This window comes from Periophthalmus magnuspinnatus, chromosome 17, assembly GCF_009829125.3.
Source record: "Periophthalmus magnuspinnatus isolate fPerMag1 chromosome 17, fPerMag1.2.pri, whole genome shotgun sequence".
Taxonomy (NCBI): Eukaryota; Metazoa; Chordata; class Actinopteri; order Gobiiformes; family Gobiidae; genus Periophthalmus; species Periophthalmus magnuspinnatus.
In genome coordinates, this window is record NC_047142.1 from 26,726,877 (window position 1) to 26,738,083 (window position 11,207).

The window sequence follows — 11,207 nt, forward strand, 5'->3', positions numbered from 1 at the left end:
GTGATATAGAACCTTTAAAGTAAAATGTGAAATGTTCAGTGATCTTGTGTTCTCTTATACAAAAAAATATATATAAAGAAATATAAAAATACAAATTTAATATTTCTCAAAGTAGTGGCCTGTTTCACATCTTGAGGAAGACTGTTCCAGGTTTTAGCTACAGAAAACTGAAACGCATATTCCCCATGTTTAGCCCTGGTTTAGTCCTGGTTTAGTTCTGGTTTAATCCTGGTTTAGTCTTGCGTTAGCCCTGGTTTAGTCCTGGTTTAGTCCTGACTTTGGGTACCATCAGGAGGCTGGGATTAAACCAGGACTAAACGAGAACTAAATCAGGGCTAAACCAGGACTAAACAAGGATTAGACCAGGATTAAACCAGGACTCCATCAGGAGGTGGGTCCCTGAAGTCCTCAGAGTGTGAGATGGTTCATGTGGCTCTAACATTTGGGAGCTGTACTTAAAAACAGCCCATTTCCACAGAGCACTTCCAGGACACGCACGCATTCCAGTGAATCTCATCTCACATTGTTTGAGGTGTGTAAAAACATGATCCAATGTTATGAATGAAAAGAGCTTTGACAAAGTGCTGACATTAATGCAGTTTGTTCTCAGGAGAAACAAAGAGCCGTTGTCCAGAGGCCGCTCTGCATAATCCCCACACCTGGATTAAAGCTGCGCCGACACAGGCAAATTAAAACTGGACACGCTTCAACTCCTTGACTCTACATGTTTTTGTTTCAGTTACAGCAGATTGTTGTAAGACTAATTTCATTTCAAGCCACACATTCACAAGGACTCTGTAAATCTTTTGCTTTTGCTTTACACTGCGTGGGTCACTATAGTATCAATTTAAAGTACACTATGCAGTTTTTCTAGAAGAGGGGACACTGCCTGCTTGTCTCTATTCAGATGTTAATGCTTTGACTGAACTTTCCAATGTATGATATGGACAAGCGGATAACATCATCACAGACCGAGGTACAGGTCAGATCTGTGGAGAAGTGACCCCGCTCCCAATAACAATGAATGTTTTTCAAGGTACTTTTTGGACAATAAAAAGACACCTGTAACTGAAAACATAATGCAAGATAATACCATACCATGGAACATTTTGCACAAGCTTTAGTATTTTTACCCACAGTTACAATACCAGTCAAAACTTTGGACAAACCTCATTCAATTTTTACTTTTTTCTACATTTTATATACACACAAAAGACATCAATTTGTGAAGTAAAAAAATGTGGAATTATGTAGTGAAGAAAAAAAGTTTAAAGGTGTAACTGTGTAACTTTTCTGGTAGAAGATCTGTCCTATTTTTTGTTCGTGGAGATTATATTGCTTTGCCTTGAATGTTCCACAGTATGGCATTAAACACATCTAATTTGCATTTATTCAATTACAGGCATCATTATTGCTCAAAAGTACCACAGAAAACATGCATTTTCACTGTGAGCAGGGTCGCCTTTGCACTGATCTGACCTGTAACTTGGCCTGGCAGTGTTACACACTTGTTTCCATGGAAACAGAAATACTTAATGCCATACTGTAAAACAAGCCAGGCACTAGCACCCCACAGCAAGAAGATTCTGTGGGGTGCTAGTGCCTGGCTTTGATCCCTGGGTCGCCTGGGCCTTTCTTTGTGGAGTTTGCATGTTCTCAGCTAAGGTCGTCCTGACCCAGACTAGCAACAAGATCACAGAGATGGGTCCCCTGCTCCTGAGGAGATGCCTCTGTGACATTGAGGGATGGGTCAAATGCAGAGGGACACATTTCCCTGCGGGGACAATAAAGTGAACCTTAACCATTTTTCGACAAAGCAGAAAGCAGTGACTTTGAGAATTTGAATATAAAATATATTTAGTAGAGTTAGATTAGAGTAAGTAGTAAACCTAAAGGGGGCGTGTCCAAATGGTTTGATTCATCGTGTAGTGACCTGGTTATGACTATAGCTAAGATGCTAATCTTAGCTAGCATGTTGCTCAACACATTTAGCCTTGAACATGCAACACTAAAGCTAAGAGGCATGACACAGCATTAACAATGACATTTACTAAAAACAGTTGCTACAGAACAGGAGCAGTCACATGGCCCGTTGCAACACTTTTCTAAAGCGTAGCCCCTGAAATAAATATTCTCCATACGAAATAAATCCGGTTTGAGCAGCGGGGCCGATTGAGCCACCCAACCGAGGTCACGGGCACAATGACATTCTTGTTCATGATGTGATGTGATTGGCCAAGGCAAAGGTTTTACACCAAAGACTGTAGTCTACGTTTAGAGCAGGGGGGCCTTTGTGGATAAATAGACTAAATCCACCGGGGTCAGTGGAATCCAGTTCACCAGTGACCAACGAGCAGCTCTGAGAGACGCAGCATCAACCAACAACTATGGTCAGCCGGTAAGATGAGAATATGGGTTTATTTATCGTTTAATCAAGCACAAGATTATTAAAAAATTGAAAAAGATGATTAAGAAGAGAAAGAAAGTTAATTTAATTTAATTGTTTTATTTGTGTGACTATGTGTCTATTTATGTTAACAATACTTTTTTAATTAAAATGAAAGAAAAAAAACTCTTGGGATATATTTGGAATATACTTGGGGTTTGGGATGTGTTTGTGAAAAGTTTGCTTATACTCATAACTGTTTATCATGTCATATATTTAAACTCAATCTTTATTTTTTTATTGACAGATTTGAACATCCAGCTGGAGGCTACAGAAAGATCTTTGAAACATGTGAAGAGCTGTCAGAGCCACTTCCAGCCACAGTCACTGGTGAGTTTTAAAACCCTCACAATCATTTGCTTAATATTTTATTTTATTAAGAAATATATGTATAATTCATTCATAAGGTTTCATCGTTCACTTTATAATAACATAAGCCCTTGTTGACAGGTCGGATTCCCTCGTTTCTCAAGGGCAGTCTGCTGCGTCTGGGGCCGGGGCTGTTTGAAGTCGGGGATGAGCCCTTCTATCACCTGTTTGACGGACAGGCACTCATGCACAAGTTTGACTTCAAGAACGGCCAGGTCACCTATTTCAGAAAGTAAGAAGAAATAGCGCCGCTGATGTCTTTTATAACGTAAGCATCATGATAAATAGGCGTATGAATATGAACTGGTTCTCCTTTTGGCAGGTATGTGAAAACAGACGCTTATGTCAGAGCCATCACTGAGAAGCGTGTGGTGATCACTGAGTTTGGGACGTTTGCTTACCCAGATCCCTGCAAAAATATTTTCTCCAGGTAAGCTATAGAAGTAAAAATGATCCATAAAGTAGGTGTAGTTTGGTAAGCAGCTGTTTCTGTCTGAAACATGTGTCCCAGCTTTGTAAACTGTCCACATGTTAAACTGAGCTGTGGTATAGATCAGAATTCTTTGGTAGAATTAGCTGTTAAAGTTGCACTACATAACTTTTCTGGTGTAGGGCATGTCATCAGCTTGTCTGCATGGAGATCGCTTTGCCTGGAATGTTCCATAGCATATTATTAAGCATGTATATGCATCTCGTTGGAGACAAGGGCAAGTGATAGGTCAGATCTGTGGAGAGGTGACCCCACTCACGGTTAGCATACATGCTATTCAAAGTATTTTCATTAAACACTAAAAAGAACTGTTGCTGAAGATGGATATGGTTAATGCCATACTGTGTAATATTTTTGGTAAAGCAATGTCATCTCCATGGATGAAATCAGACATGGACCCTTCTTCTCTCAAACAGAAAACACTCTGTTCCACTTGTGATGTCATCATGTGGTAATACATACAAGTGCTCCACTGTGTTTTTAAACTCCATACACCTTCACTAGAATCATTTGGATCATTTCAACCCTGGAATTGCTAGTCTCTACTGAACTAAAGGTAAAAGGAGCTGTTAACTTGAAAATTACCGTTTCATGACATCACAAGGTGGAACAGAGCATTTTGAGCTTTGGAGATGTAAACAGACTAATAATAAAGTGTTACTCAAACTTGTGTGAAAGAAACAAAACACAACTCCAGGTCTGTATTTGAGGAGGTCACAACATTATAACATAGTTTAAAGCTCACAAGAGTCATGTTTGTGTTATACAGGACCTTTAAACTGTCAAAAATCACATTTCTTTCAAAAACAAGGAATTGCCCATAAAGTTTTACAGGTCCTTTATGCCATATTATGACACCAAATTGTAGAATATTGTGGGTTAATAAAAGTAAAGGTACTTTTGTAGTCAAGAGTATGTTTTTTGCAGGTTTTTCTCCTACTTCAAGGGTGTGGAGGTGACAGACAACTGCCTGGTGAATGTGTACCCCATCGGAGAGGACTACTACGCTGTGACAGAAACAAACTACATCACTAAAGTCGACACAGATACTCTGGACACACTCAAGAAGGTACAGTTCCTCTGCTACAAACGTTATCTCATGAGATTTAGAATAGTTTTCCAGAATGTTTTTCATATTTTTCCAGGTCGATATGTGCAACTATGTCAACATCAATGGAGTGACTGCCCACCCTCACATCGAGAGAGATGGTACAGTCTGGAACATCGGGAACTGCATGGGCAAAGGAGCCACACTGGCCTACAACATAGTCAGGATCCCACCAACACAGAAAGGTATTAACTGTCAATGCATTAGACAGTAAAAGTCTCTGTGCACAACAGCGCCCTCTACCTCACTGTTAGCGTCACTACTTCCTGTCCACTTTTATTTCTTTGAGGTTTTTGCAGTCACGATAAAATGAATAAATGTTTAAAGATCAGACATTGGACAGGAGCTGCAGGTGGGTTAGGGGTCAGAGGTTAGGGGGTTAGGGTCAAACAGTGGACAGGGAGCTGCAGGTGGGTTAGGGGTCAGAGGTTATGTGGTTAGGGTTAGAGAGTAGACAGGGAGCTGCAGGTGAGTTAGGGGTCAGGGTTCAGAGGTTAGGTGGCTAGGATCAGACAGTGGACAGGGAGCTGCAAGTGGGTTAGGGATCAAAGGTCAGAGGTTAGGGGGTTAAGGTCAGACCGTGGACAGAGAGCTGCAGGTGGATGTCACTGACAACATGTTCAACACGACACAAATAAAATGAATACTTCACCAAAGACACTTCTGTGTTTAGAAAGAAACATGTTTGTGTCTCAATGCTAATGCTAATTTTGAGGCTTAATTAATATTAAAACAATGCCATAAACTGGATTATTTGACATATAACAATAATTGGTTTGTCCTTTTTTAAATTAATTTGAATTGAATTGAATAAAAGTGACTTGAGACACAGTGAGCTAGCTAGTGTGCTTCTGTGCACATAGCTACATTACATAACCTAAAACTGGTGCTTTTTGCAGTTTAGTGAGGTAGTCCTTTTAATTTGAATACTAACAAATGTAATGACAAATTGTTTTGATTCCTCTATAGATAAGTCTGATCCAATTGAGAAGTCAAAGGTGTGGGTGCAATTCCCCAGTCATGAGCGATTCAAGCCTTCCTATGTCCACAGGTATGTACATGACCAGGCCAAAGTGTGGACACGCCCTCTTTTCTTTATTTTTACTACTTTCTGCATTTTATATACACACAGAAGACATCAAATATATGAAGTAAGATATATAGAATTATGTAGCAAGGAAAAATGTAAATAACTACAATATTTTTTATGTTAAAATTCTCAAAGTAGATGGCCTTTGCTTTGTTGAAAAAAATCAACAAAGCAAATTCGATTTTATTTCTATGGCACGTTTAAAATACAAAAATGTAGAAAGTAGTAAAAATAAAGGGGAAAAAAGTAGCACATTTCAGTATATTATTTATTATTAGATCTTGTCGATTTTTCTGAACCTGTTTATCATTTCATTCACTTCAGTTTTGGAATGTCGGAGAACTACTTTGTGTTTGTGGAGACTCCAGTGAAAATCAACCTGCTGAAGTTCTTGAGCGCATGGAGCATCCGAGGGTCTAACTACATGGACTGTTTCGAGTCCAATGAAAGCCAAGGAGTAAGGCCAAAAAGTTAAAATGGTGTGAATTGTTCTGTCTAAAGTTTCAGTGATGTAATGTATCGTAGACGCTGTTCCACATTGCCAGAAAAGAGCCAGCGGAGTACATTGATCTGAAGTTCAAAGGAGCGCCCATTGGCATGTTCCACCACATTAACACATATGAAGATCAGGGCTTTGTAGTGGTCGATCTTTGCGCGTGGAAAGGGTAAGCAAAATGTAATTCATATTTTAAGTACTGGTATTTTTGCCTTATTTTTCACTCAATCCTTTGCAGCTTTGAGTTTGTTTACAACTACCTATGGCTGGCCAACCTGCGAGCCAACTGGGACGAGGTGAAGAAGGCGGCCATGATGGCGCCTCAGCCTGAAGTGCGCCGATATGTGATTCCACTGGATGTGCACAAGGTGATGGACCATTCAGGATAAAACTAATACTAACACTAATACTAGCAACATTGTTGTAGAATAAATTGAAGTAGCTCAAGAGTTGAAATAAGAGACATAAAACTAGAATTCTAACCATAGACTGTATATGTAAATAGACATGGCTAACCTACTAGTTGCGTTCGAAATAGGAAGTGAGCATGGGCGTGCTCCAGTTCACTTTACATCGAAAAACTGTGTCCCCTCTCTTTGTAACTGCTGCTGTGAGACTCGTCATTTTGGCCCTAAGTGTTCGTATTAACCCGCTCTACATGATCCTGGGGTTTTATTTCACTATTGTGTCTGTAAATCAAGATATGAACATTAATAACAGACAAATCAAGCGCCTTCTTTCCCTGATGTTGCTCCTGCTAGCATTTGCAACAAGTTTAATTGACAGACTCCTTGCTTAACCAGTGCGGTGAGCGGGAAGGAGGGTTACCTTCAACAGCCGTGCTCCAGATTGGCTCTTTGGTTGCTATGATACCTACAGTCAAAATTACAAATATGGAACCCTGCTCCAAATTGGCCGCTATAACACTCTTAGTCCACTACTTTATAAAGCTTGGTTCTAATGCTGAAGAAGTTTATTTATATTAGTACAGGACTCAGTGTCCAGAGGCATGAACCCTCAACACGCTGTTGTCTTGTTTGATGTAGGAGGAGCAAGGAAAGAATTTGGTGAGCCTGCCCTACACCACAGCTACAGCCACTATGCACGCTGACGGCATGATCTGGCTGGAGCCTGAAGTGTTGTTCTCTGGCCCACGGCAGGGTAGGTCACAATGATATTATCAGTCCTATTATTCTTATTACATTATTGTACTAAAAAAATCTGTGTTTCCTTTTTTAGCTTTTGAGTTCCCTCAGATCAACTATGAAAAGTTTGCAGGAAAGAACTACACATACGCTTATGGCCTGGGTCTCAACCACTTTGTACCAGACAGAGTAAGTTCATCACTTTTATGTAGCAACCCAGACATCACCAGCGAAAATATGTGTAGAAAGTATATTTACTGACCTAAAGTAAATGCATTGCAGATTGTCAAGCTGAATGTGAAGACCAAGGAGACCTGGGTTTGGCAAGAGCCGGACTCGTACCCCTCAGAGCCCCTGTTTGTTCAGACTCCTGAAGGAGTGGACGAGGATGATGGTAAAGCTTGAATTCAAAAATTGCAGTTCCAAGAAAAAAATAGACTAATCTGTACAAACCAATCTAGTGAGAAAAGACGATAAGTGTGCCTACTGAGCGTATCACTTGATAGAACCTAAAAGTGGAAGAGACTTCACTGGGAAGCGACTCTTGATCATTTGGATTTGGAATGAAAAATACTTGGTTGGATATTTAGTAAGAAAAGACCAAACACAAAAGTAAGAATTTATATTTAGAATTTATATTTAGTAAGAAAAGACCAAACACAAAATACTTAACAAATGTGAAGCCTGGACATTATCCGTAATTATGATGGTTGAATAAATATAGGCCAACACTAACGTAAAGTGAGCAAATTGGTGATGAAGACTAAAGAATAAAGACATGTGTTGCCGATTGATTGGTTGACTATAAAGGGGGTGGGGCAAAAGCTCTAAAAACAATTCCATATCTCAATTCCATATCTCTCTCTGACCCAAACCGCACTCACAAGACGACACCTGCAGGGGGAGTTAAGCAGAAAATGTACTAGTGTATTTATGGTTGCATTTTTATATAGCGCTTTCCCAATTTCAAGTCCCTTAAAGAACTTTACATCAAGGAACCACTCACCCATTGTACAACAGTGTACACAGACACTAGGGCAAGGTGGGTTAAGTGTCTTGCCCAAGGACTTAACAACAGGATTCATCTGCGCTTTACGATGTTTTTTGATGTTGAGAGTGGGTTTTGAACCTCCAACCTTTTGATTTAAGTGACGATATGCTCTTTTGGTGAGATTGTCATATCGAACACTCAACGAACTGCGCTACTGTTGCCCATTTACGTAAAGACAGCTTAAACTTGTGGACTTTGTGGAGTTGAATCTAGTGAATTATTAGCACATGTTAACTCCTATACCCTTTGTGTTGTCCAGGTATTCTGCTGACCATTGTGGTGAACCCAGGTGCTCAGAGGCCTGGTTACCTCCTGATCCTGAACGCCAAGGACCTGTCTGAGATCGCCCGAGCTGAGGTGGAGTGTACCTTCCCAGTCACCTTCCACGGGATGTACAAACCCTGAAATCAGACCTGTCGACAGAAATTTGGGGGCCCGGGGCAAGAAGCCTCACATGAATCCCCCTCTAATATAAATGAATAGGAAGAGGGTCCAGTTCTAGGCCCGTAAGACCCTGGGGCCCGGGACAACAGACCCCTTTGCCCCCCGTGTACTCCCCTGCCTGATGTATTCATTCAATCCCCTGGTCTTGAAATGGATGACACAAAATATGGGCATGTCAAGATTCATGATTTTCTATTGTTATTTGCATGTTCTGTAAATGTGTCAAGATCGGAAAAATAAATTTCATAAAACACAAGACAAATGTGTGTCTTTTTACTTTGTTTTGAGAGCGAATTTAAGTCAGGTTTTTAAATAAACTTTTTAAAATAAAATGTAGCTTTTGTGTCTACATTCCAGTTACTCAGATAAAAGTTGTACAAGTCAAACAAACTAATCCACAAATTCTTGAGATGTTTGACCCGATTAAGAATTTCACACCAAATCGCATTATGGCCAAATTTCAACAACTCAACTCGACGTTTCCAATTTAAGATTCTTGTTGATCTTTGTAAAACTGAAAAGCTGATTAACCATTTCAACATTAAACCCGGAGGAGCAGAAACACAATGGCGCCATCTGTAGCTCAGAATAACAGCTGTGGTGTAATAGTAGTTATTAAATATTATAGTTCGTCATTTTTAACACTGCACAAAAACAAGCCAATCACTGATGAGTACCTGAGTTCCCTAGATACCAGTGTTATTTCAAACTTGACGTTAATCCTAAGGAACAGACTTGATGCTCAACACAGATTCTGATACCATGATGATGATAAAAAACACTCTCAGGGATCCCATGTTTTGTTTGAAATTGTTTTCCAGGACTTGTCGACAACATTTTCTATGAAGTAATCACGTCATCTACAACTATGGGACCTCATTTTATTTTGATCACGGTTATTAAAAAAAATTGTAGTCTAAGGCTGTATCCGTGCTCAGTTCATAGCTCTCTTTGCACTGTGACGTCACTGTTCATGTAGACATAGGACTATAAATCACAATATGTTTTCTTCTGGACAAACTCAAATTAGATGGAAACACAAAATACTTAATTTCAGAAGTGAGTATGTTTGGGTTCAGATGTGTATTCTAATGCAATGGCAAGTAAGATATGAAGGTGAAGGGGGTTTGGAGGTCCTTCCCCAAGAAATTTGTACAAAGTAGGTGTAAATTCCTGCATTATGGTGAAGTTTAAATAACTTTTTCAGAAAAAGGACAACTGCTCTTTTTACTGTTATAATAGAAGTAACAGGTCCATCAATTTAACATCCAATAATCCAGTAAAGCAAAGGGTGGAGACATTTTCAAGGATAGAATATATACACTGCCTGGCCAAAAAAAAAAGTCGCCACCTGGATTTAACTAAGCAAATAGGTTGGGGTTGCTGCAGTTGGTCAGGTCTAGGTTCAGCAACAGTCTGTGCTCAAAGAATGAGGTCAGCTGACACCTGAATATACTGAATGACCAGGTTATTTAATCAGTGGATTTTTTCTTCCCTGATGACACGGGCATATTCCAAGATGACGATGCCAGGATTCATCAAGCTCAAATTGTGAAAGAGCGGTTCAGGAGCATGAGACACCAGTTTCACACATGGATTGTCCACCACAGAGTCCAGACCTTAACCCCATTGAGAATCTTTGGGATGTGCTGGAGAAGCTTTGTGCAGCGTCAGACTTGACCATCATCAATGCAACATCTTGGTGAAAAATTTATACAACACTGGATGGAAATAAATCTTCTGACACTGCAGAACGAAATCGAAACAATGTCACAGCGAATGTGTGACGTAATCAAAGCTAAAGCCGGAACAACCAAATATTACCTTGACTTTTTTTTGGCCACGCAGAGTATTTTCCATGGGTGCATTTAACATAGTTTTGACTTCATACTTTAAATAAGGCTTAAAATATTAATGTTAGGTCTGTATGATACTGCAATGTGATGTTATTTAGGTTATATTGGTAGGATTACTCAAATTTGCTGTAAAAAGTACTGATTATGATCAATTGGGCCAGTTCAACTGAAGGCCTGAGAGCCAATAAAAATTGGTCTGAGGGCCACATTTACCTCCTGGGCCATAGTTTGGATACCCCTGCCTTAAACAATGTGATTTTCAACATGAAATGGTAGCACTTTGTGTTCTATTCCCATGTGTGTTATATGTGTGTAATCCCTGTGTCCAGTAGGTTCATATTGGTCCATGGGTGTATACTAGTCTATGTGTCTTGTACTTGTGAAACATACAGCTTAATATCATTATAAAGATATTCAGGAGAGGTTAATTTCTGTACAGTGAATGTTACTTTTTTAGTATCGATACCTGCTCAAATGTGTATCTAGTATCTGATTTTTGATACTTTTGAAACCCCACGAGATGCGCAGTCACGTTTCTCAGCTTCTGCCAGCCATTAGGATTGCATCAATAAATGGCTTAACTATTTTGCAATGCAGCCAATAATTCCATAATCTCCCGATGTGGTGACGACGGAACTGCAAATCTGGCCTTTAGCGCGTGAGTCAGTCTGAGTGGCATTTGAAGAAAGAAAAACAAAAACCCCATTCAGCT

The 11,207-nt window shown here is 39.7% G+C and overlaps 1 protein-coding gene across 1 annotated transcript; it reads left to right on the plus strand.

Annotated features, from left to right (window-relative positions):
• Positions 1-2,319: 2,319 nt before the first annotated feature.
• LOC117384682 (retinoid isomerohydrolase) lies at positions 2,320-8,707 on the plus strand. The gene is made up of 14 exons (XM_033981838.2): positions 2,320-2,398; positions 2,694-2,776; positions 2,897-3,047; positions 3,138-3,245; positions 4,233-4,374; positions 4,451-4,598; positions 5,383-5,464; positions 5,828-5,960; positions 6,029-6,168; positions 6,238-6,367; positions 7,046-7,160; positions 7,239-7,333; positions 7,427-7,538; positions 8,455-8,707. The coding sequence occupies exons 1-14, from the start codon at positions 2,388-2,390 to the stop codon at positions 8,598-8,600; spliced, it is 1,596 nt and encodes a 531-aa protein (XP_033837729.1). The 5' UTR covers positions 2,320-2,387; the 3' UTR covers positions 8,601-8,707.
• The last annotated feature ends 2,500 nt before the right edge of the window (positions 8,708-11,207 follow it).

What these genes read in the sequence shown, in the direction of transcription:
- LOC117384682 (XM_033981838.2), top strand. An exon ending in CTCTGGACACACTCAAGAAG is followed by an intron (nt 4,375 to 4,450) that starts GTACAGTTCCTC and finishes ATATTTTTCCAG; the next exon opens with GTCGATATGTGCAACTATGT. An exon ending in ACCACTTTGTACCAGACAGA is followed by an intron (nt 7,334 to 7,426) that starts GTAAGTTCATCA and finishes AATGCATTGCAG; the next exon opens with ATTGTCAAGCTGAATGTGAA.